Source organism: Poecilia mexicana, unplaced genomic scaffold (assembly GCF_051168715.1).
Source record: "Poecilia mexicana isolate PSO_F unplaced genomic scaffold, ASM5116871v1 scaffold_7, whole genome shotgun sequence".
Lineage (NCBI taxonomy): Eukaryota > Metazoa > Chordata > Actinopteri > Cyprinodontiformes > Poeciliidae > Poecilia > Poecilia mexicana.
Window position 1 is genome coordinate 22,133,328 of NW_028263376.1, and position 26,860 is coordinate 22,160,187.

Consider the following 26,860-nt stretch of genomic DNA (forward strand, 5'->3'; position numbering starts at 1 on the left):
GCTTGACAACGGAAAACCCGAACTGCAATAACTTGTTGATTTAAAATAAAATCAGGTCGTCTTTTTTATGATTTATAGCTGAAAATGAGGCCAATTGAAAAATGGAAAGAGACGGTTCGTGATCGGTAAGAGACTCTAACCTTGTGTTTATTTTTTGCCCCGGTCGGAAACTAGGATGTAACGCTAGCTGGATAGCAACGGTGGTTGCTATGTAAACTAGTAGAAGCCAGCTAACGTACATTAGCATCTAGCTATTTTACGAAGGCTAATGATGGACATCTTATGTACGTTAAAAATATGCTTGAAAACGTCTAGTTTGTCGCTGTTAAGTTTGCTAAAAGTCTCTATTTATTGCCACAGATCTAGCTAGATTTTATGGTCTTGTTTATTCGCAAAGTATTTCACTGGAATATTTTCTTTGTCAAGGCGTTTTTTCTTTGCATTGAAAGTTTTCCCAAAAATGTTGTCACTGGTTTATTGCCACTGCAGCTACACTAGAGAACGTTTTCATTCTCTGACCTTAAAAAGCATATGTCCCTTCTTTCCGTTTTTTTTATTTATTTTTTTTTAACAATTTCTAGCTTTAAAACTCACAATCCTTTTCACATTGCTGATGTACTGATGTGTAAAATTTACTCTAATATAGTCCACGTTTTAACAATTTATTTAGACTTAGGAAACCCTACTTTACATTTACATGTTTTTGCATACGGTTTGCTTAGGGACTTAATACAATACAGACTTTAAATGTTATCACAACATTTTCTGTCGTTTTATAAATATAGCTGTACAGTGTTGCATGTCATTCTTTATGGTCTACAATATTTAAAAATAAAACATTACATTTTCTTAAACTGGAAGTTGAAAAATATGTCACACAACTAAAACAACTATAATACTGTCAGGTATTTAGCTATGCAAACATGCTCAGTTAGAGTTTATTATTGCAGACTCATTTTTTTTTTTAAATCATGGGAGCATTTTACCACACTATATTGTAAACTATTTGTTACTCCCCTCCCCTATGTTATACATCCTGCTTTTTCTCTGGATGTATAACGGTTTTAATCTCTGTACAGGGCGGTGTGTTATCAGCTTTGTTTACATTGATATTGCTTCTTGTTATGTACAAGATAAAAATAAGAAAAATACACTTATAAAACAACATTCTCAAGGGCTTTTTAGGGGTCACCCTCAACATTAAAACTGCAATATGTGATTCTTACTGATAAATGACTCCGCGCATTGTTGCTAATCGACCAATCAGTCTTGTGAAAACAAACATTTCAAACAATTTTCTCTACTGCAGTGTTTATGACCTCGCTTTCAAGCCAGATGGCAGCCAAATTATAATGGCTGCAGGGCAACGTGTGCTGGTAAGGCTCACCTTTTATCTTTTCCTTGCGAGGGACATCTCTGCAGAATGCATTGCTGTAACAAATTATGGTTTCTGTTTCCAGGTCTGCGATGCCAAAGATGGGACTATTATTCAGCCTTTAAAAGGACACAGTGATACAGTGTACTGTGTGGCCTATGCCAGGGATGGTACTGAGCTGGTTTTCTATTTGAATGCTTAGGACTTTCTCTATCTTATTCACCTTCATCTCATTAGGAACCATGTTTTTGTGCAGGTAAGAGGTTTGCCTCAGGGTCTGCAGACAAAAGCATTATCATTTGGACTTCTAAACTGGAGGGTATTTTAAGATATACGTAAGTGCTTTTATTATTCTAATAAGTTTTCTTTAGTTTTCAAGAGTAACTGCATTATTTTATGTCTTTAATGTTGTCGTATAGGGGTTAATGACTTAACAAAGCCAACAAATATCTCTTCGATTCAGTTTGTTTGTGCACCAAAAATTCACAGATCATGTTCCAAAGACCTAAGTATTATCTTTTAAAGCAAAACTAGGATGTTTGGCAACAGCTTAATGACTGCTATCTCACTTTGTCAGATTGCAAACACAAACAACACTGCTTTTATGTGGATTTGGATAAGCTGACAGAACTCTTAATCTGCAAAATTTTGTTGTGCATTTGCGTTCACTTCACTCTGACATTCCCAGATAAAATTCAGGTTAACCAACAGGATATAAATTATTTTATAAGGTACTGTAAAAATGCAAAAGTCTACAAAATCCTTAGAGAGGCCCAAAGGTTGAAAATCTCTGTCCATTGCACATTTCAGCCCACAGGTGGCGCTAAATGTATGGCCATCATCCCAAGGGATCAAGTATTGCTACATGGCCTTGAGAGGACCTTGGAATAGTGTTATCTCTTCCCACAATCAAGCCATGCACTTCAGAAATGTTTGCCAAAGCCATATTTCAATTGTACTGAAAACTACTCGAACCCTGCTGAATTTTCTGTTTCAGCACAGTTCCCATCCCTCGTTATAACCTATAATGAATCAAGTTTCTGTTCACTCATTCAAAACTGAAAACTGGGTCGTGTTATCCAAAGAAAATGCAAGAAATAATTGTCTGTTAATATGGAAATGTGTTTCTCTCCCTGGCATGAATCACACCTATCCCTCATGAAGAACATTTCTTTTCAAATAAGACACAATTGTCTACCTAGTGTACACTGTGCTTTCATTCCATTCGCCTTGCTTTTTTTATTGACCTTATCTGCAGCCACAACGATGCAATCCAGTGTGTCGCCTACAACCCAATCACTCACCAACTTGCTTCCTGCTCGTCTGGTGACTTTGGTGAGTGTCCAGTCAATCACATATTATGCATGAGATTGATTGGTCGATTAGAAGTTACTCTTCTTTGTGATATCTCAAGAAGAATCACAAAGAGAGCATTATCTGTTCACATTTTTTTAGGCCTGTGGTCCCCTGAACAAAAATCTGTAAACAAGACTAAAGTGAGTAGCAGAATAACATGCTGTGGGTAAGTTGTTTCTCGACTGTCATGAAACACTTTTTTATCTTTTCGTGCAAAACATTGCTGCTTCAACTCGAGTTTATTTAAACTTCAGGTGGACAAACGATGGGCAGTACCTCGCCCTCGGCATGATGAATGGTGTGGTGAGCATACGGAACAAGAATGGAGAAGAGAAGGTCAAGATAGAGCGTCCAGGAGGATCTTTATCTCCAATCTGGTCAATAGCGTGGAATCCATCCAGGTTAGTGTTTCTTAGTTACTGTATCATAACATCCATGAGAAATGTTGATTCTTTTTTTTAATTATTTCATCCATCCTGTGTTGTCCATGTTGCTAGGACTGTGGATTTATTGACTGTAAATTGCTTATTTTAAGCGAGGCCAGCAGGTGGCAGTAGTTGACATTAGAGTGGTTGAACCGTGAGGGAGATTATGATGCTTATTTGGAAGAGTCTCTGTTCTCTGCTTCCTCCTCTTGCCAAAACCAGGAGCCCTTCTCTGACTGGGTTCTTTGGAGAAAAATAAAGCAATACAAAAATAAAGTGCAAAGTTAGTGTTAAGTGTCAGCAATGGAATACAGCAGATGTATCGTCAGTGAAACAATCCATAAAATATAATAGTTTGTTTAAAAATGACCAAGAGGTGTTTCTGGGAAGAAGTTGTGTTTTAAGCTGTAAAGGATTTAGTTTCCTTGGAACCAGACAGCAACACAATTGACAGGATGAATAGGTACATCTGCTTATAGTTCTTTGTAAGTACAAATGTGATTAAGATGAAACATAGCAAAACTTTCACAATGCCTGCTTGTCACTTACAGAGGAAACCTTTAAAATGAAAATTGGCCTCTGTGGTTTTCAGTGTTGTCATTACTTAACCAACCAAAGCCGCTATCAGCTCAAAAGGCTATGCTTATCAGCACCAACTGCTAAGCTGTTTTTGCTTCACAGGGATGAGCACGACACACTGGCTGTGGCAGACTGGGGTCAGAAACTCTCCTTCTACCAGCTCAGTGGGAAACAGGTGAACGTCAGTAATTGTTGCTATAAGTATTCTCTTCCCGAATACAGCTCAATACCTCACATTTCCCCCTTAAATTTTAAGATATCGAAATATACGTGCCGTATCAAATAATACCAACACTGGTAGCTACATATAGTGAAGTCATTTTAATCAGCATAGATATTGACAGCAGGATGAATGCAACATATTTTCAGCCAAACTCTTGAAGGGGTTTGCTTCACAGTCCTCTCAACGCTCTGGTTATTTTTGCTTGTACACTTTGTATACACTTCTTGCTGTTACTCAACTTTCCATTAAAATGCTTGGCTACAGCCAGCTTAATTAGGATTGACATTTTGAGGCTCATCCTCATTGCAGAGGATTTCTATGGTTATTTTCCATTTTTTATTGGTTTAATGGGATTTCTTGATAGTCTGACATACTGTATTTGGCTGTAAACTATTACAATCAATAGTAACAAAAAGACATACTTAAAATCACTCAGTATGTAATCTTAGTTTCAGTTTTGTGAAACTGTGAGTGAACTAAGTCAATTTTTCTATAAAGTCTAATAAATTTAGATGCAAATGGGTTTAATATTCTATCTTTATAGGACACCAGGTAGTCTGTATCTTACCAGAAATAACAGTTGACTTTTTTTAAACATTGTAGGTGTAACCCTAGTAGAGGTGCACCGATTGCAGTTTTCTGGCCGATCGCAGTTTATCAATCTTTAAAAAGCCTGGCTTTCCGATTCCGATTTTGGCCAATCATTTTTTTTGCCTGAAATGTTGCTAGATATAGCAGTTACACCACATTGAGTTGGCAACAGTGAGGTGACTATTGTTAACTGAAAATGTGCAGACATGATCTGTTGGGTGTGTACGTCGGTCAGTCAAACCTCTCTCACAGCAGGGCAAAAAGAGGACAGTAGACTTTAGTTGAGGTAGATAAGACTGGTGGATGAGATCGGCTTCACACGCAAGTATCGGCAGATCACCAATCTCCCAAAATTGAGGAAATCGGGGCTGATAAATCAGCATTCAGATAAATCAGCATGCAGATAAATCGGTGCAATCCTAAACCCCACAGAATATCCTTAACTGAGTTTAGAATCTGTATTCTGATTGTTGGGGTCTGTTGAAACCATGACAATACACGGGAGGTGATCCTTCCTGCTATGCTTTATTGGCCTACTCATAATCACTGCTTCCTCTTCAATTCCCTGTGGGCAATATTGTAATTACAGACGCATCTGCACTGTTCATTTCTCTCTGGTATATCTGAGGCTTTTTTCCATTGTCATCTCCCTATTTATCAGTTTAAATGAACATTCTGTTTTGATTACAACACCATGGATCGCTCACAAAGAAAGAAAACAAGCAGCAGTTGTCAGGGAGTCCCCCTTTTTCCGCTCAGTGAGAAAAAGCAGATGGATAGAATGGAGAGACCTGATATGATGCTGCACAAATGGACTTTGAACTCTAATACAATAGAGGCTTTTTTAACCACAGACGGTCTCTTTTTCTTTTTCTTTTTTCTTTTTTTTGTCTTTCTTTTCATCAGATTCAAAGGGATAGTTGAATGTAGTGAGGACTTTGAAGTGTGCCGGCCCAGACAGTAGGAAGTGCTGGCTCAGGCCCCTGAGCAATAAACACAAGACATGCTTGTTTTATTCCTGTTTTTAATGTGCTCTTCTCTCTTTGTCGTCTTTAGGTTTTAAAAGAGAGAACTCTAAACTACGACCCTTGTTGCATCAGCTACTTCTCCAAGGGCGAGTACATTGTGATGGGTGGCTCTGACAAACAGGTGTCCCTCTATACTAAAGACGGTGTGCGGCTAGGAACCATTGGAGAGCACAAAGCCTGGGTGTGGACATGCCAAGTTAAGCCCAACTCCAACTACGTGGTGGGTCCACGTCACATTGTTCCATATATCTCAACGAGACCTCACCTTTCCGTGCCCCTGAGTAGGAATGCATGTCGCAGAGAAAGCGATACATTTTTTCTTTCCCCGTTGTGATAACACAGTTTTTAACTACACAGATACACAAGCTATTTCATTTTACAGTCACTCTTTTACAGCTTTTCCTCTCACTATATTTAACTGAAAGTGATGAGGCACACAGGAGAGAATGGGTTCCTGGCAGATTCTCGCAGCTCGGCAGTATAGAGGCTTTAACAACAGGAACATTTTCCCACTCCCTCAGTCTTTTCTTAGAGGTGTTAATAGGATGTACTGCTACATTGTTGTCTCTTATCTAGGTGTGCGGCTGCCAGGATGGGACCATCTATTGCTACCAACTTAACTTCACCACAGTTCACGGCCTCTACAAAGACCTCTACGCCTACAGAGACAACATGACCAATGTCATCGTGCAGGACCTCATCACTGAACAGAACCGTAAAACTTTACACCTGCATCATGCAGCTCAGTTTATGATGCCTTAGTAAATAATGGGTTGGGTGTCTTTTAGCGTCACATTGACTCACATTGAATCAGTTGTGTTACACTTGCACTACATTACGAGACTTTCTTCGGAGATTATTGCCATTCCATTTGAATAAAATAGTTTTGAATTGAACTGAATGTAATTACCAACACAAGACTTTTCTTAAGTCTGGCTGGTTTCCCACACAGTCTGGAAAAGTTCCAAATCGGAATTTTTATAGTCTTTTCAAGATTTTTACATCTAAAAATCAGAGTCTATTGGAAAAAAAACATAGAGTATGAAAAAACATTAGTTTTTTTAGACTTTCCCATCCATCCATCCATCTTCCTCCAGAGTAGAAGGAGCCATATTTAAAGTGTAACAAGAAGTCTAGTGACATTTTCTGTTTATAAAGGACACAGTTCTCAAATGCTGAATGCTGTTTCTTTTTTTTAAAGGTTGTTGTCTTGGTTTCCATACAGAACGTTTTCTTAACGGAAACATTCTGTATGAAAACCAGAATGTATGAAAAATGTTTCCGCTTTCTTTCAAGAAAGCGGAAACATACTTTTTTTTTGGTCTTAAAAGCAATTTTTGTATTATCTTTTGAAAATGTTCTCTCCCCACTTTCTCATGTTTCCTAGTGAGAATCAAGTGCCATGAGCTGGTAAAGAAGATCGCCATCTACAGAAACCGCCTGGCCATTCAGCTACCCGAGAAGATCAACATTTGCACGGACGACTTATCCACCATGGAATACCGCATTACTGACAAAATCTGCAAAAAGTTTGAGTGCAACCTGCTGGTGGTCTGCTCCCAGCACGTCATTCTCTGTCAGGTCTGGAGTCGTCCTTTTTTTTTTTTTTTTTTCTTTTATCTCGAATTCATTAAAAACACAGCAAAGCCCATCGAATGATTTTATTAAACTTGCTTTTGACCCACCTGTTTTGTATTTGGCTTCTTTCATAATGAAACATTTCCTTCTTTAGTTTCTCTGCTAAGTCCTTTTGACCCTTGTAGCTGTACAAACATTAGGACGCCATTAAGATGATGAAGTCAGAATGAATTAGTGTTAAACCATTTACTCCAAACCTACGCAGCCCAGGAATTGAATCGCTGCTTCTCCACGTTTCTGCCGAGACCCCAGCTGTACTTGTGTTCCCAACTACATGGGCAGCGCGCGCCTCTCCCCCTTTTGCAACCCTATTCAAGCTGGAGGGATAAAAAAAGACAGTTTGAATGGATTGGAAGGGTTATCTTTTTTGTTTTGGGGGGTTCCTCTGCTTTTCGTCAATGTTTGACAGCGTCTGGTGGGGCTGAGGAACAGCGCTGAGGTTATTTCCTTTTAAATTTGTCTTTGTGTGACAGGGGTGCTTTAGATCTCTCTATTGGACTTGCTTGTGTTTCATGTCCCAGACAGATCTTATTCCTTATATATGGGCTGTGCATGCTTCTGGTAGATTATATCATTGTTTATCTTTGTAGAATTGCTTTCTGACATTGAAACACCCTTTGCCGTGTTTAAAAGAACAACATGCTGCAATTTATTGGACTTATATGAGTTTGTTTTTCTATGATTAATAGCCCATGAAATGATTGAGCTAAAACCGCAATTTTGCCATAATGAATCTTTTAGTCAGGACTGTATGTGATTGTGGTTTCATATTACTTGTTATGCTCTGCACAGGAGAAAAGGCTCCAGTGCCTGTCTTTTGCCGGTGTCAAGGAAAAAGAATGGGTGATGGAATCTATGATTCGTTACATCAAAGTGATTGGTGGCCCGCCATGCAAAGAGGGTCTACTTGTGGGGTTAAAAAACGGAGCTGTGAGTACTTAAAGACAATGTGTTCTCCTACAGGAACTCTGAAATGGTAACCATTCCCTCATGTCAATTCTCTAGGAAATTGGAGAAATGCAAAATTTACAATGTCTTGCAAAGATATCTGTGCAGCTTTGCTATTGGAACAACAGCAAACTTCAGTGTTTTTTTGAGGGGACGAGGGGGGGTTATGTGATAGATGAACGTAAACTAGTCCATAATTATGAAGGAGGAAAAGTTTTTAATTTTTTTTTTCCATAAATGAAAGTCTGAATGTGTTATGCATTTGTATTTAGCGCCTCTCACGCAACACTTAATAGAAAGCCATTTTGGTGCTGTAGCAGCTGCAGTCTTTAGGTGTATGTATTCCATCTTCACACATATAGAAAAACTGAAATTTCTGCCTTTTTATCTTTGCAAAAGTAACTCAAACTCAGTCAGTTTGAAGAGAGAGAATGTGTGAACATCTGCTTTCCATTTTTTTTGTCTCAGAATCTCAGTTGAATGCAGGTCTGAAGTTTCAATTTATTCAGATTTGGTCAGGAACAACAAAAAGCAAAAATGTTACAAAGTAAGCATCACCATAGACACAGATCTACACTCCGTGTAATTTGCTGTCCCATTTTACGGGATCATTTTAACGATTCTTTGAGAAACTGAAACATTTTGTCTCGTAAAATGTAAAGATGGTTGTTGTGAATCTGTAGCTATAAAACGGAATTGAATTAAAATGATGCATCCTATCAACTTTGGTAAGCTTACTTGTCCTTCTGAACAATATCACTGCCATATTTCACCTGAGTTAAACTGTGTTCAGTGTCATGTGAAGGTCTTTGATCCCATTTAATTGGAAAACCTCCTTCCACATGCTTGTTGTGTTTTCTCCATGACTTGTGGGAAGCTGTAGAGGGAATTTCTTACATCTTCTATTAATTACAGTAGGTGATTTCTAAGGGGAATACTCAAAATACTTGATTTTATTTAAGGATGTCAGACTAGAGGGGATTGAATACAGAACACTACACACTTTCAGATCTTTATTTGTAAAAAAATATGAAGCTGCTTTTTCTCCCAGTTTGCACTCATTTGTGTTGGTCTGTCATAGGACACTGCAACTGTTACCCACCAAAAAAGCCATTCTTTTGGCTTCTGGACGTTTTATTCAGTCCAGCTAAATAAAATGTGTTTAGAGCCTGAAATTTGATGTGACATTTGAAAAAAAAACCTCCAACTGTGATTTTTCATAAAAATCTAAAATAGGAAATATATTGCCATTTTTTAAAGAACCACATTTTTATTCCTATTTTTAGCTTTTGAAATAAAGAAAAAAAGAGAATGAATACTATTTATTCTACGGGATGTTGATATTTGTGGAAAATTATGTAAAATACAAAATCACTAATGACAAGAAATATTGTTCTAAAACTCATTATTGAGACTTTTTGTGTTGTTCTCATGTGAACATTTAATACAATTATTTCAATAAAAAAATGGAAAAAACAACTAAAACCTGAATTTATTAGTACAGCTATTGCTATCATGACATAGATATCACTTATAAGTAGTTATTAAGAGCTGCTGTGAAAGGCCCAAAGACCTTCCGGACCACAGGTTGCAAGTCCCTGTGAATCACAGCAAGCATTTCATCTGCTCAGATTATATTTTTTTTGTTCTGATTTTGTGATGTAGATCTTGAAGATATTTATCGACAACCCCTTTCCAATAACGCTGCTGAAGCTGTCGTTGTCAGTGCGCTGCCTGGACATGAGCGCGTCCCGCAAAAAGCTGGCTGTGGTGGATGAACGTAACACCCTCCTCGTCTACGACATCAAAAGCAAAGAACTACTTTTTCAGGTTTGTCAAAAGCAGTACGGAAAAAAACATCTCAAGGACAGCAAATCGAAAGGTTTCTGAACGGACTACGCAAAATCAGCCTGTCTGAAAAAAAAGAGAAAAACATGGATACATGTTAAGTTTCTGCAAGCAGCGCAGGGAGACTTTAATTTTGAAGTATGTCTTTCTGGCTCTTCTTTGTTTCGCAGTGGCCTCTACACCTTGACTTTCTCATATCCTGTCATATTTTCTCTGTAGGAGCCTAATGCTAACAGTGTTGCCTGGAACACCCAGTGTGAAGACATGTTGTGCTTCTCCGGGAACGGCTACCTGAACATCAAGGCGAGCAACTTCCCTGTGCACCAGCAGAAAATGCAGGGCTTTATGGTCGGCTACAACGGCTCGAAAATATTCTGTCTCCACGTCTATTCCATGTCTGCGGTCGAGGTGCCTCAGGTGGGTTGTATTTTGTTGGCCTGTTTTAATCTAGATGTAGTGACGGTTTCCCCTGCAGTAACAAAGAGTTTAGCACAACCTTGAGATGGTGGTCAAAATGTCCTGAAGGTTATTTGTTTTAGAAGAAATATTTCACTGCTTTGCAACTTTTACACATTTTCTCACATTGCGTCCTCAAGCTTCAGATTTTCTTATTGAGATTTTGTGTGTTAGACTTTTTTGGTCTAAAGTATAAAATATCAATAAAAAAGACATAAATATCAACAGAAAAAGTTGAAGATTGTTATTTGTAGCATGACAAAATGTAAAACTCTCTGATACCGTTACATATATTCCTCTACCTTCCACTTCAGTTCTACTTTGTGTTGGTCTGAAGCACAAAATATCAATAAAAAAAAGTTGAAGATTGTTATTTGTAAGATGGAAAAATGTAAAACTCTCTGAGACCGCTACATTTTCTCTGCCCAGTCAGCACCCATGTACCAATACCTAGAGAAGAAGATGTTTAAGGAAGCTTATCAGATCGCCTGTCTCGGTGTGACAGACAGTGACTGGAGGGATTTAGCCACAGAAGCTCTGGAGGGACTTGACTTTGAAACCGCCAAGAAGGTGAGTCAGACACACCAGTTTAAGAAATGTGTCATTATCACACACAAGATTGGTACATTTAGTTGAATCAGCAAAAAACCAAAAAAAAAAACAAAAAAAAAAAACATAAACAATAGCAGACATTCATGCACAGCCTTTCTCAATGGGGTTTATCTCTGAAACATGGAAACAGATCTTTGGACTTTTTCCAAGGAGCAAAATAAACAGTGGAACGGTGTTTTAAATCTCTTGCTTCTCGTGTTCATTTTGGTTTGGATTTGTTAGAAATACACATCCATCACTGTTAAAAACAAAACAAAACAAAAAAATCTCCGAGCATTTCACATATTTTAGTTTCATTAGAACAGAGATTTTTTTGTGTTTGTTAATGCTTCATTTGCAACAGATGAGGATATCCTTAAATCACATCACGACATTTATACTTATTGTTATTATACCATGGTTATAATTTACTGCTTTGTTTGAAATGAAAACAAAATAGAAGTGTTCTTTTTTCTTTTGCATGAGGTTTTGTTTGTTGCCAGTGCTTAATGATAGGAAGATTTGCTTCATTTCAAATAATGCCAAGGTTTTTTTTTTCCATAAAACCCAAGTTGTTTAGTTAAGTTGTTGAGCTGTTTTAGGCTGAATGTCAGAAGGTTTCTCAGGTGAGGAATTTAGAAAATAGTCTGTAGCTCAAGAGGTTAATTACTCTCTAAAAAGGGCTTTTGAAGACGCTGAAGCTAGTGATCTGATTATAAGAAAAAATTAATTTAATCACACTATTTTTCCATTCTCAGGCCTTTATTAGAATAAGAGACTTGCGCTACCTGGAGCTGATCAGCAGCATTGAGGTAATGTCTGTTTATCAGAGGAAAGAAAAAAAAATCATACGTAAGTCATACGTCAATGTCCTTCTCATCTTTGTCTTGTCCTCCCATTAAATTATACATTACCTTATTAAAATAGGTAATTTGAGGATAATATGCCATAGACCAGCACAGTATTGCATTATTGTGAATTAGAAATAGGAGGATGCATGTTTTTTTTTTTTTTTTTTAATGAACATCTGAAAAGCAGAATAAGATTTTTATTCATCCCTGTTGAGTCAGTATTTTATAGAATCACATTTTGATGAAGTCACAGATTCAAGTCTGTTCTTGTTTACGTCATGTCAGCGTTGAGCGTTTAGAAAACCATTTTTATTTAATAAGCAACTCGAGTTCAGTCAGATTGGCTGGAGAGTGTCCATGAAGCTCACTTTTTCGTGTTGTCCACAAAGTCATTGTCTAGCCTTTGATTAGGCCATTCTAACACATGGAGATGTGCCTTGATCTAAATCATTCCTTTGTAGCTCTGTTTATAGTCACTGTCCTGCTGGAATTTCCTCTCCATTCTCAGATGTTTCAACATTGTCCTGTGATTAAGTTGATCCAACCTCTTATTAATTCTGACCAGCTTCTATGTCCCTTCTGAAGGAAAGCAGCCCAGAGCAGCCCAAAGCACCCAATCGCACCATATTTAATGGTGAGAATGGGTTGTTCATAGTGATGTGCTGTGCAGTTTTTCCATGATACATGCAGGGCTAATCATTTGCGTGCAGGGCTAAAAGTTACAATTTACTCTCATGAGCATCCTCCGCCAGATGTTTGCTGTGTCCCCTGCCATGGCTTATGAGACGTTCAAAGCCTGCTTTAAGCTTCTTCACTTTATTCCTGCTGTGCTTCCTTGATCTTAATGATGTTGTTTGTTTATGTCGTCTAACAAAGTTCTAAGGCCTTTATTTAGCAGCTGGATTAATGCTAGCTTGGGTCTGTGACACAAAATGTGAATAAATAAATAAATAAATAAATAAAAATGGAGGGGTGTGAATATTTCTGTATTTCTAGCTGCTGTTGTGCAGATGTGTTTACATGCAGTTGACTGTCCACACACAGTTAACGCTGACTGATTTCAGGAGAGGAAGAAGCGGGGCGAGAACGACAACGAGCTCTTCCTGGCAGACGTCTATGCCTTCCAGGGGAAATTCCGCGAGGCAGCTAAGCTCTACAAACGCGCCGGCCATGAATCCAAAGCCCTGAGCATGTACACCGACCTGCGCATGTTCGAGTACGCCAAGGTGATCGAAGCGTTTACTGACAAAGTCGTAGCAAATTGCGTGCAACTCAGCTTTTTTACAAATACAAATAAAAAAAAATATAAAACCCTGTGAGGTACTGCGAGCCGTATGAGTTGAGAACATGTGGCTTTTCTTTATTATGTGGAGAAATGCCAAGTTGGGGCCCTGTGCCGTGTTCAGACAGGCCCCTTTAGCCGTCTGTCTTTCATCTCCTCATACATCACCGGAATCACATCATACATCACCTGATCATTGCACAGATGCCACACTTTTACACAAATACTTTGGAACAGCACAAGGATGGCTCTCCTAAATAGTTATTATTTAAACTACATATAAATGTACATACAAACTGAATATATATGTTCTGTCTTTGATGCTCCTGTGGCAGTGTTTTTTTAACGGAGGTATTACATTTTAGTTCCGAGGAAGATGACACAGCTATGACTTATTCATGTATATTTCTGCATGCATATGTGTGTCAGATTGTATCTGTGCGATGTGGCAGCTGTATATTTTTGTGACTGTGTGGCCATCTGGCCGCGCAGCCTGTTTGTTTTAGGTAGGAAGGACACCGGAGGGAAAGGCTGAGGAGCTGCCTGATGTTTGTCCGATTCTCTTCCTCCTGCCTCAGACCTTTACAGCTTGAATGGTTTAGGTGGTTTAGTCTGAGCAGGGTTTTTTTCTTTTTTTTGCTCTCTCTAAAGATTACTTTCCAATGGAAATAAGATCCTGTCCGGCTTAGGTGGATAGAAATTGTATGTAGAATTATGCCCAGTGAACCGTGTTATTTTTTGGTACTTTATATCTTCAAAGTTAATGTAGTTTACAAGAATTTAAAATGGTAAACCAACACGAAGCACTGCATGATTGTGAAGTGGAGGGAAAGTTTTCTTTACAAATGAAAATGTGATAAGTCTGTTAGATGTATTCCCTTCCATAAGTTAAAACTTTGTAGAACCACCACTCCACTCTTCTTCACAGAGTACTTTGCCAGTCTGGAGTTTGACTAGACTGAAATAAGACACAAATAAAAACAAATAAAGTATGTTTGAATTTGAATTTTAAATTTCATTTCACTGCCTCTGCTGGAAGTTGAGTGTCTCCCTCAGTCTCAAATATTTTGCAGCATATAACAAGTTTTCATCCAGCATCGCTTATATTTAGTTGCATGCTCCGTTCCAATAATGTTTACCAGCCTCCCGACCCCTTGTTGATGAGTAGCAACCCCATAGCATGATGCTGCCACTGCCTTCTGTTGTAATTATTAAAAAAACAAAACACACACAAAAAACTGTTTATGTAGATTAGTTCACATGGCTTTTTCTGATCAGTACTATTGATATATTTCATTTACTTTTTTTCAGGACATAATTTATTTTAAGGTAGCAAATTTAATATGTTTAACTGGTTTCACAATATTTAGCAACGATCACAATGGGTAACTCAGCATTTCCGTGTTACTTAAGTAATTTGATTTCTCTCTTTGCAGGAGTTTGTTGGTGCTACAGACCCACAGAGCTCAAAGTTACTAATAACGAAGCAGGCAGATTGGGCTAAATGCAGCAAGGAGCCACGAGCTGCAGCTGAAATGTACCTGTCAGCAGGAGAACACGCGAAAGCTATAGATATTATTGGAGAACACGGCTGGGCAGACATGTAAGTGCCTTTCACTTTAGGAGATATTTTTCTCCTGACATATCTTTATGTTATTAGTACACATATATTTATTTGTTTGTTTATTTTTTTTGTAGGAAAAAAAATACCTGTTTTTATCATAGCTTTTAAGAGTTAGACATTAGTACTTCATACTTACAAAAGAAATATCCTGCTCCTATTTCCAAAATTCAAAGCATCTCAAGTATTCGGCATCCTGAGGAAAGAAAATGACAATCAAGTCTCTGTTGAGTTACACTCACTTCTCTGTGTAGACAAATAGATAAGCGGTGGCTGCTTCAGTCGTCCTGCTGCCTCCATCTGACACGCTGCGCACGTGTTGTCGCGATCCTCCTACGGTGCTAAAGGTGGATCAGAGGGGCTCAGCACAGTCAGAGCTCTTTAACCTGAATCAGATTCAGGTTCGGACCCTGACTGATTAAAATTCGTTCCGGGGTCATGAGCATGATGCAGCAGGCGGCAAGGTGATGGTTTACCTTCACTCACCCTATCTGTGTACCTATTCCCCTCTTCTCGTGTAGGCTGATCGACATCGCCCGCAAGCTAGACAAGGCCGAGCGTGAACCGCTGGCGAAGTGTGCGATGCACTTTAAGAAGCTGAGGCACCATGGCTATGCCTCAGAGACTTATTCCAAGATGGGGGACTTGAAAGCTTTGGTGCAGCTGCACGTGGACACGAGACACTGGGAAGAGGTCTGAGACACTTATTCAGCTCATCAGGATGACTCGCTGTGTGCAGAAAAGTCTCGAGAGAGTTGTCAGTTTTATTGAATTATTTACTTGGGGAAAGAATAGAGAAATAGATTTTTTTTTCCAAGTTTATTCCCTTTCTCATCACATACATAGTAAATATGTGAATTAAAAAAAATAGGTTGCTCAGAAATAAAAAAAAAAAAGTGTGCTTTGCTACTATTGATTTGAATGTATGATGCACATGTTATCATAATCATTCAGTTTTTTTTTTCTTGGTCTAGTCCATACATACATACATGCTGTATCTACATCTTCTCATAGGTTCTTCTTGTATTTTTTATGATGTCTAAGAGAATTTTGACTGAACTTATTATTTGAAAATAGAAATGAAAATGACCTGAGAACTATACACATTTAAGTCTGAAAAATATAGCATATTTGGCAGGAAAAATGTTTCTGAACAACCCCGCAATACAGTAACATGAAACCGTTGTTAATAAAGTGCTTCATGAGCCACAGAGTAAACTGTATTTTATGGCTTGTTTAGTTTGGCAGGGAACTCCAACAAATAGTTTGTCAGAATAACAGAGTAACCATGGCTGAATGCAAACAAGAAGACATGTCTGCCTGATCTCCTCATTTACTGACAAATGAAACCACAGGGCCTCCAGAGCCGATCATCAAGATGCTGATTTCTCTGAATTCGTGCCCACATTGTGATGAGCCTGTGAGAAGTTCAAAACAAAATGCTGCATCAGCTTGAAACTTTACACAACTTTCTGCGTCACAGCAGATCATGCCGCTCGTAGGAAAAGGAAATACTGCATTTCTTTAATCCATCTGCAGTCTGTAATCAAATTAAAGGCAGTGCAGAGATGCATATGGATGATTTGCATTTGGAATCGCTAGAGCCAAAAGCAGAACATCAAATCTCAAAGACATGGTTCTCGGAGTATGTCTTAATCCTCAGAGAGCGAGAAAGGAGAAAACATGAGGAGGGTGCCAGAGGTTTAGGGAACACTTTGGTTTTATGTGCTTCTCCCAGGGAGCCAGACCCCAACACAAACTTGGCTACATCATATGGATGCCATTTTTCTCTCAAGCAAAGTATTTTTAAATGACTTTGAGACCCCACTCAAAACTTTTCGCTCACTCCAAAGAGTGTGAGCGATGTGTGTTTCTTGGCTCTCGTTATGCCACAGGACATCGAGCTTAATTAGTCACTTTGTAAGGCAAATTTCTGCTCACTGGGCCCCACAGCAACTCTTTATTTCCTGTCATTCAAACAGCGATGCGGTTGTAGTTGTAGCCGAGTGTGAAGCCGGCTTCGCTTGTACATTCCTCTTTGTCTTCAGTTAATTAATAATGTTGTAGAAATGTTGTGACTTAAAAAAAATGTACAGTTAACTTGTTTTTCCCTAATGAGTTACAGCTGGGCCTTTACCAGCCCCGGGCCATTTAACCACGTTTTCTATCTTGTACCAACTAACTGAACACCGATGCTCTATTAACTGTAATGTTTCCTTTGTCCTCTCAACTGTCAATCTTCCAGGCCTTCTTGCTGGTGGAGAAGCACCCGCAGTTCAAATATGACGTCTTTGTGCCTTACGCCCAGTGGTTGGCTGAAAACGATCGCTTCGAGGAGGCGCAGAAAGGTCAGAGCTCCAGCCTCACCTTTACTCAGTCGATTTGTTTCTGGAATATGATGCATGTATTATCGTCTTTTTAAAAACCCGTGCCTCCAGGAACAGGTTTCTGTGAACATATATAGAGCATACTTTAAGTTGGTCTACATATGGAAGTGATAAAACCTGCTGGGTTTGGACACAGACTTTTTTTTTTTTTTTCACAACTTCCTCAAGATTTTCCATATCCCCCGTAAAACATGATCCTCTTTGCCAGAGCAGAGCAGGACACGGCTCGGCTGCCTGTTCAGTGAGTGACACGCATGCTTGCCTCTAATCACCAGTGCTACAAGCGGCTCTGATGATGATTACCAACTCTAACCATAGTCATAATCAACTCATAGATTTATAATTATAATCTCAGCAGGCATATTTCCTCTCCTACATAATCTTCTTCTGCTCGTCTCTATGTGGGATTTATGACTGATTGTGTTTGGGCTTGCTTATAGGCAGGCGTTTAGGTAATTGTGTGCTTTTTAGGGAGCTGTCGAGGCAGTATTGTGTTACCAGTGATTGTGATGTCTCAGTTTCTGGCTAGTCTCATACTCAGTGCACTGGTGTTTCTCTGTGACAATCTCAGAAATGGTTATCATGGCTTAAAGTGCTAAAGTGCTTTAGTTGTTGTTTTTTGTGGCTTTTTATGGATAACAATTGAGCTCCAAAATGAAATAATGAGCGGTTATTGGCTCCACAGTAACAGCACACAAAATAAAACTTTGTGTGTTTTTTTCATTTCCATTTTTGAATAGTTGAATGAATTAATATGCCCAAGATTGTCTGGTCTTGTCACAATGTCTTTCTTGAGTCTGACAGATTATTTAATGAGCTATTTTTCTATGCAGAAAAAGACTTTTCTTATTTGGATGCTGTTAGAAATTGCTGCTCTTAATAAGTGTCATCATTTCATTCTTTGAATGTGAAATGATGCTGCCATTTTAGAGCAGTAGAGATTTCTAAAGCTCAAAAATGCCTCAAATAAGAGCCCCAATCCAAATGAATTTTAAAAAAGATGTTTAGGATGCTGGACAACAGCAAAACAGGCTAAGGAGATGGTGATATTAAAGGATATTTACTTGAGTGCCGCAAAAAATTCAGTTCCCGCAAAACTTTACTTTGAAGGATTTTGTAGAGATGGACCAAGAAATGGGTGAAGGATGTTAGGAAAACACATGAAATGAAGGTATCAATGAATATTGTGAAGGCCCTGTGGATTATTTTAAGTAAACAAATACAGTACTTAACCTAAATACATACAAATACATAACTAACACTTAGCAGCAAACGCAGAACCCAGATAGCAACTAGTCTATCTAGATGCTGAAAAAAACAATTGGACTCATTATTTCCACCTTAACAACATCTTATGTTTTTTTGAGATGATTTATGGTTACTTATGCTGTTTTGACAGTGAAACAATCTTGATGTAGCTTCTTAATGATTTGATTGCCCTCCTTTAAGCATCTTTACCTGCAATGAACGAAAAGCATCATCAAAAGTTTTCTGGCATTGAGATACTGAATGCATAACCCTCAAATACTTAACTAAGACTTGTCCTACTCCAAGTAGTTTGTTAAATTTGTGATTTCTTGCACTACCCTGCTTTTGATTGGAATTGCCCAGTTGTCACCTAAATTTGTTCTGACTGCTGACCAACAAAAATCCAGTTTTATCAAATCTATGGTTGCAGATAATGTAAGGGGTACCAGGTTGCACCGACAACACTTTTCCGTGTGGATGTCAATACCGAGAGAAGGAGATTCGAGGTTAGCTGTTTGTTCTGCCAAAAAGGGGTTTGAAAACAAGACAGCGGAAGCTCAGAGATGTAAGAAGTTAATAAAATAACAAAATGGGTTTTCATCTTTTTTGAGCTTTCAACCTCTTTCTGCCAGCAGGATGATGACATTTTTTGCAACCTTTTGGAAATCTCAGAGTTAAGGTGGCGGGAGGAAAAATACTTTGAAAGCTGTTCATATACCTTATTGTATTCTATTTTTAAATACATATTCTGAATTGGCCAGAATCGGTATTAGCATGCAAACGAGAGTCGAAAGCTAACCGCATTATCTGGTAGTTATGAGTTTCTGTTCAGGTTTGTTTAACAGTAGATTTTATCTGCATTACATGCTGCTGCAGCTAGATGCTTTACCCCTTTGTCCTCAGATTATACAGCCAAGATATTATTTATCTTTGTGGACAAATAAATGGTTATATATATGCCGGCTTTTATAATAATATAACATGTAAAATAACATGCATTTCTGTTTGTCTCTAAAAGCGAGCTCAAATTAGAAAATATGGAGCACAGTCTGCAGATTTGTCAGTTTGTGTTTGGTGTTTCTGTTAGGTGGGAGTTTGGGGTTTGTTGTCGCTAACAGTAACCAAAAGCAGCTGAATGTGATTTCTATCCAGTTAGGCCTTCTAATATATGTTTGCCAATAATGCATTTTGACCCTTGCAGTGCTCTGTGGGGGCAGGGTCACTGTTGGGGTCGACTCCTAAAAGCTGCTTCTAATTACCCAGTGATAGGAACACAGAGACTAATCTCATGTTTATTTGGACCTAAAAGTAGAAGTGCTTTGGTGTTCAGCAATATTTTAAGAACCGCCTTCATAACTGGACTGATCTGCAGCTAGTCCTTACATATACAAAATGAGAGTCACATTAGAAACACTTTACCTGTTATCTGGTAAATATATCACTTTTGACATTTATTCCCCGTGCCTCGCGCATCGTAACATTTATTTGTCACATTAAAACTACAGAATTAGCTGTATTTCATTGGGACCATAAGACGCTGTCCTTCCAGAGCTAGTTTTGCAAAGAACCCAGAAAACATGTTTAGCTACAAGAAATGGATCGGTGATTGAGGTGAAAGGGGGATCTCAAGCACAAATGCACGAACGATTAGGTGCCATACTTTAAAAGTGTATAACAAATCACAACAAAACTAAAAAAAAATGTATCACATAAAATCCTAATGGAAAACATTGAAGTTTGTGGTTGTAATGTCACTTAACAGTAACAGTGATATATGTAGCTGTGCCAAGCATTAATGACGAGGAATATAAAACCTTTCCCAGTATTGCTTTCCTGATGTGTGAAATGGTTCCTTGGAAGACCAGTGAAAAACATCACATGGTGTCTCTCTTGAACTCGACTGTATGAAGTGTTGCTTCATTAAATTGGCTTTTGAAGACCCACAGGAGCAACTGACTGTTGATCTTTTCCTACTTGTCAGCATTTCACAAGGCCGGGCGTCAGAATGAAGCAGTAAAAGTCCTGGAGCAGCTTACCCACAATGCAGTGGTGGAGAACAGGTTCAACGACGCAGGCTACTATTACTGGATGCTGTCTATGCAGTGTTTGGACATTGCCCGAGGTGAGGAATGTCAACTGTGAAGTCTTAAAAACCCAGTTTTTTTTTTTTTTTGTTTGGTTTTGTTTTTTGCCATGAAGTTTCACCTTATTACGATTTTGTGCATCTGAACCAGAAAACACAGAACAGAGGAAGGAAATGCTGGAGAAGTTCGAGAGCTTTCAGCATCTTGCTGAGCTTTATTACGTCTACAGCTCCATCCAGCGTTACACGGTGAGACTCTAGAACTTTATAAGTTTTAATTCCGCTTAACTCAAAGACACAAAGACCGGGACCTAAGTGAGTAGCTGTCAAATTTAAACTGCTTAGACCAGAAATAGTACCTACAATGTGGTTAGAGGCCTATTTTTGTTCACTTATACGTGACTTACGATTTCACGCACACAGAGAATAGGTCTGGCTTTGCGAGATTATGTCAATCCACAGAATGATTCAGCTTTAAATGGAAATTAAGATAAGCACAGAGAGTGTCAGGCAAAGCGAACAAAAGAGAAAATAGAAGGCATTAAGTTGAGGTTACAGTTCACTAAAGGGAAATATCCCACCCATTATTGGACTTCTAAACCCCCCTGACCTCTGTCACTAAGGTAAAAAGCTCCTTTATGGAACAACATGACAACCTCCTGAGTGGCCTTCTCCTGCCCCCCAGGCCTCATATGCCTCAAGACAACACAGTTCCTGCTTATAAGGGTTTTGAATGAGTACGCGTGTGTGCGTGCGCACGCGCGCGTGTGTGTGACCTGGCCTGTGTCAGTGTGCTCAGTTTGTTGTTTCAGCTCCTTCGTTCTGTCTCTCCGCCGTGGTCACACCCTCGCAACAACAGAGGCATCTGTGTGATCCAGACCAGAGCAGGAAAACCTCTATTTATCACGCTAACTCTCCCAGACAGGCGCTATAGATTTAAAGTTATCAACTCTTGGGGATGAAATGCTTTTAGTGACGGCTTTAGAAAATTCATCTTTGCCTTCCAGGGCACTCCGAGGACGGATAAGACGCAGCAGCGGGTTAGCCTGCTTTAGGACAGGTTGAAAGATTATAGAAATAAGAGTGGGAGTAAAAGAAATGGAGCTTTTAAAGTGGTTGTCAGATATTTAGGTTATTTTTAATCCATACCACCCTCGTCTCTTGTTATAAATAATTTTTTCCATCTTTAGGATGAACCTTTTAGTTCCCACATGCCAGAGACAATCTTCAGCCTCTGCAGGTTCCTGCTGAACAACCTCACCAAGGATGTACTTCCGGGGATTTCTAAAGTGTATCCTTTTTCTCAATGAAAGTAGATTTAACACACCAAGATGTTTGCAGTAGGGTGGACTTTACCTCTTTCCTACTACAAATCGCTCCAAAATCAACACTGGCTGGCAGTAGCAGCAGCAGCAGTGATGACAAAGCAGAGGAAAAGAGATAAAAGTTGGGAGAGAACGGAAGTGTTGGCGCCACAGCGGAGACCACTCTGCCGCTGGGGGAAAGAAAAGCCGTGATGACGGGGAGGAGGCGATGCCAGCAAGAGGCACATAGTTGGTTTTCTAAACAAGTGGTTTGATTACTGAACTCTGTGCACACTTTCCTGTTCATGAACTCAACGAACAATTGGTTTTAATTTGAACAAACAGATTTCACCCCACTAAGAAGCGCACAGCGCAACCCATCCAGGAGCTGGTGTGAGGAAGGAAAGCAGGGCCTTGGAAGAGGAAATCCACCCCAGCAGCTGGGATCCTCTGTGGCTGAACCGAACTGCTCCGACAACTTTGAAGTGAGATTTATGAACTTAGCGGGAAGGTGTTGGACGTTGTGTGAGCTGTTGGACACAGTGTTGCAAATAACCCCCTCCCCAGCCCGCTGAACTAAACACTTTACACAATAGAAGGACGTGTGTTTATCAGGAGTAGCAGAGCTGGGTGTGTAGGAGGAGCTGGAGAGGAATAGTGTCCCGATATAGAGCTGTTGCCTCTGCAGCTGATTGACCTGTGCTTTGCACTCACAGAGCTGCTCTCCACAATCTGTTTTTATATAATTACTAATAGTTAGCAGTTCTGTTCAGACTCTCTGCCAAATGTGGGTGATGTAATTTATTTATTTATTTATTTGTTGCTGCTACTTTAAGGATCTGATGCACCAAGAAATGAACTAGTCACCAGATTTGACTGATTTTTTACATTTGACTGACCATGACCAATGATCGGGAGATCAAAGATCTTTTTTCCAATCTGGTGCCTCTCGATTGTTAAAAAGTTTATTTATTGCCATAATTTAATTTCAAAAAGTAAACCTAAGATAGATTCATGACACACAGAGTGATATAATAAAAGGTTTTTAAAAGATTTAATCATGTTGCTGATGAGTTCAAATATTGAAATTTAAGTGCAGAGCTGTTGAAAACTCTCCTTCACACATGATGTTCACAGAAAGGCTCCTTAAATCCCCCTTAGAGTAACATTAATGACCTGCGTTGTGAAGTGTGCCAGTGAAGCACAACAAAAAGATGCGCTTGTATTGTAAAAGGGTAGATGAGATTTGCTGTCTTTCTCTTTTACAAGTTCCTCTTGTAAATATTTTACTGCATTTTCGAGTTACTGGTGATGCAGAGCGAAGGCTCTTCTGCCTCATCGTCTCTTAAGAAATCATTCATTTATTTATTTTGCATAAAATGTTAAGTATTTGTTTCTATTTACAGCCAGTCAGTTAGACTGATATAACTGGTTGCCAGACATGTCTCTGATCAGTGTATCCCTACACGTTGTGGCACAAAAGCCTTAACCTGACTGTTAGCAACACCTTGTTTGCTCTGGCCAAGGAGAGTTGCAAACTGGGAGCGTATAAGTTGGCCAGGTATTCCTACGAGAAGCTGCAGGAGCTCCACATTCCCTCACACTTAGTGGAGTCCATAGAGCTGGGCAGCCTCATGATTCACTCCAAACCCTTCCACGACAGCGAGGTGCGTTGAAGACTTCAATTAAAATCCCTGTCCTGTTACCTGTTGGGTAAAGTTTTCATGTTTCCTGCAGGACTTTATTGAGGACATGATGTGCTACCGCTGCTCCACAAACAACCCGCTTCTGAACAGCCAGGGCAGCGTGTGCATCAACTGCAGGCAGCCTTTCATCTACTCCGCTTCGTCATACGGTCAGTGACGCGAACGTGCTGTGTGTTAACGCTAACGTGAGATTTTTATCGTTTCGTTGTTTTTCCATTGTTTTGCACACGTTGTTTGTGACACAGAGGTGCTGCCTCTGGTGCAGTTCTACCTGGGGGAGGGAATCGGTGATGAAGAAGCTCTGTCCCTCATCGACCTGGAGGTTCCTCACAAAGAAGATTGCAAAGCACGGAGCCCCAACGTGGGCAGCAGTGGTATCCTTTCATCTTCAGCTTATTATCATATCTGCACACAAAGTGACAGATTGTTCACTTGATGCATATGAATTATTAAGTGCTCATTCTGCAGCTGCCCTTACAAACAGCACACCTCCTCTAATTGAAGCACGTGGCTCTCCTCTGTCTTGTGACGGTCCTTAGAAGCTGTTTAGTCTGCGCTGGCCTTGATTTCGTGCTTGTGGGTAAGCTGTCAGAACTAAGTCATCTTAGTCCTCGCGCTAATAGGGTTAGTGAGGCTCTCCCGTCTCATCTTAATGACACTAACTCTCGAAGAGCCATAGGCACAGCCCTGCTGCGGGGATTAACCTGCATTAGCCAGCAGACTCTCAAGGGCACCGAGGTGTGTTGTGTTCCTCCAAGGCCGTGAAGTGACTGACAGGCACAACTTAAACACATTGTCTCCCAGAACTCGCTCTCAGATGCCGGTTTATCTGGAGCTATCCTGTTTTGCAGGTGTCATTGTGGAAAACATTTGTAAAAAACGTAAAAAAAAAAAAAAAAAAAAGGTTATTTGCTCTTCACTGATGCCAAGCGGACCTGGAGGCTCTGAGGATAGACGACGGGTTGGTTAATACAGACGACGATCCGTTTTCAGCCAAAATGAGCTTCGAGGTAAGAAAGGAGAGGAGAAAATAGATGAGGTGATTAATATTCTGCCAGCTGGGTGAGCCAGCTGGAGACAGTGAAAAGACGGAGGCCGTAAGAGGATGTGTTTGTGTTCATCCGTGTGTCCGAACAGCAAGGGGGCTCCACCTTTGTCCCCGTCAAGGTGAGTCGTTCGGTGCTGCGCTCCATGAGCAGAAGGGACGTCCTGATCAAACGCTGGCCCAAGCCGCTCAAATGGGAATACTTCCGCTCCCTGCTGCCGGATGTGAGCATCACCATGTGCCCCAGCTGCTTCAAGGTACTGCATTTACATACCCAGCGCTGCAGCTCTCGCTAAAATGGCCTTAACTGGCTGAAACGGATTTTCAATTTAGTTTGAGATCTGACTCAAACGGAAGTTTGACCAATTGCAATTGTTTTAATTATTTTGACTGAAACATGTACAAGAGAAAAAACAGTGCTGCAGTGTCTTGAGGAGGTGGTAGTTTTAAATCCAAATGAAATTTGAGTGATTTTCCTTTTTATCCATCGATAATAAAAGTTTTATTTAACTCAAAAAGTTAATGAAATTGAAAACCCTTGTTTGATCTGGGGGGTTATTTGGACTGAAAATGGTGTGATTTCTTAATTTTGGTCAATATAATAAACAGAGAGAGAGAAAAAAGCACACTGTGACTTGTGGATCACCATAATTCTCTGATTTCAATCTCTAGATTGATGGTTGATCTGCTGCTGCTTCCTTCTTGTTTTCTAACGTTTTCTTACTGTATTTTCTTGCAGATGTTTCACAGTGAAGACTATGAGATCCTTTTGCTGCAGCACAGCTGCTGTCCTTACTGCCGTCGACCCATTGATGAACCCAACTGATCAACACTATATTAAATTTATCAAACATTTCACTTATTGCAGTAATTCTTTTTATAGTAAATACCTCATCAGTAAATAGTAAGACCTCCAAGTACCCAAGTACAATCAGGCATTTTAACACAGGAATACAACAGGACCTGGACCTTTCAGCTTGTTATGATTAACCATATAAAAAGGAAAGGAGAAAAAAAAATGTATCCACTGGCACTTTCAATTTGCATTGCATGATTAGTTGAAAGATGCAATTTAATAATGCATTCCATTTTTACTTAGAAGTAGAAGGGTTTCTGCTGGGACTTAAAAATGTCATTAAAAGTGTTACACTTAAAATTTAATTCACATTTAATTTCAGGGACATAAAATCTTCCTAAACGCCAGATTGAGATGTTTGACCTCATTATCAGGAAAAATGTTTGGAGGAGGAAAGATGAGACTTTAAATGTCAAGCATTGTGTTTTTAAGTCTGTTAAACTTGTTAAGTTATTTTTGTAATCAATACAGATTTTAAACTTGAACCCTAAATATAAACAGAGGGTCATTACTAAGTGTTTTTGATAAACTAATGAACTTGCAGAAACTGGAAAAACAGGAAAGTTCCCAACTTTGATCTCAAAATCCAAAATGGCTGCCTTTTATACAAAATCTGTTGTTGCGCAATACTTTTATTTTTTTGTTAAACCTTACAGTCGCACTCAATACTTCTTTTAGTGACGTTTCTACCGTGTTTGGAGGTACACAATGGACATTTCTAGCAGTAACTAACTTGTCGACTAATCACATTGGTAAGTGCCACTGGTCAAGAACAAGGTCATCAAGGTCAGGGTAAGACTTTAGAGGTCAGTGAAGCACAGCATGAATACCCACAATCACCAGTTCTGTTTCACTGCTCTCACACATAGAGATCTTAAAACCGTCTTCAGTTAATCTCTCTGATGAAACAACTAATGGTCGTAAAAAACTCACCTTTTCTACATCACAGTTCATTGATATCTATTTTTAACATCAACATTTCCTTTGACCATTAAAGGCAGGTTCAAGTACACAGACAGTTTGAGAACCTTTCATTTATTTTACTTTTTATTTTCAGGAAAATTAGAAAATAATCATCTTGGAGGCATAACTTGTAGTTTTCTGTAAATATATAGTGGAGTTATGTAAATTTGTTGTTCTAAATCTTTAGGAGCAGAGGCAATACGTGTTGCGTCTTGGTAAAAGGTACTTTGTGTACAGTGTAAAATATATAAAACCTTTTTGAGAAACATCACTATTTTAATGTTTTTGTGCATGTTATTACACAAAGATCTGTGTTCTTTCTGAGCTTGTGTACAGATCGCATCAACTATAATAAAATACGCTGGCTTTCATATGACTGTTATTATCCATTTTACAAGGGAAAAAACGAGTGATTTCAACTGCCTTTTCTCTTTTTGTTTGAACTTTGTGTTTGTG

General features: G+C 39.2%; 1 protein-coding gene across 1 annotated transcript; it reads left to right on the top strand.

The window, feature by feature from the left end:
- Positions 1–17: 17 nt before the first annotated feature.
- On the top strand, positions 18–26,775 carry ift122 (intraflagellar transport 122 homolog (Chlamydomonas)). Its single transcript, XM_015006297.2, has 29 exons — positions 18–125; positions 1,310–1,376; positions 1,461–1,545; positions 1,632–1,710; positions 2,634–2,710; positions 2,831–2,897; positions 2,986–3,132; positions 3,838–3,910; positions 5,606–5,797; positions 6,154–6,292; positions 6,965–7,158; positions 8,008–8,145; positions 9,829–9,993; positions 10,231–10,428; positions 10,897–11,037; positions 11,817–11,870; positions 12,974–13,135; positions 14,628–14,794; positions 15,334–15,505; positions 17,058–17,160; positions 20,429–20,569; positions 20,682–20,779; positions 21,721–21,821; positions 23,336–23,501; positions 23,572–23,689; positions 23,786–23,914; positions 24,471–24,550; positions 24,678–24,842; positions 25,325–26,775. The coding sequence occupies exons 1-29, from the start codon at positions 85–87 to the stop codon at positions 25,409–25,411; spliced, it is 3,546 nt and encodes a 1,181-aa protein (XP_014861783.1). The 5' UTR covers positions 18–84; the 3' UTR covers positions 25,412–26,775.
- The last annotated feature ends 85 nt before the right edge of the window (positions 26,776–26,860 follow it).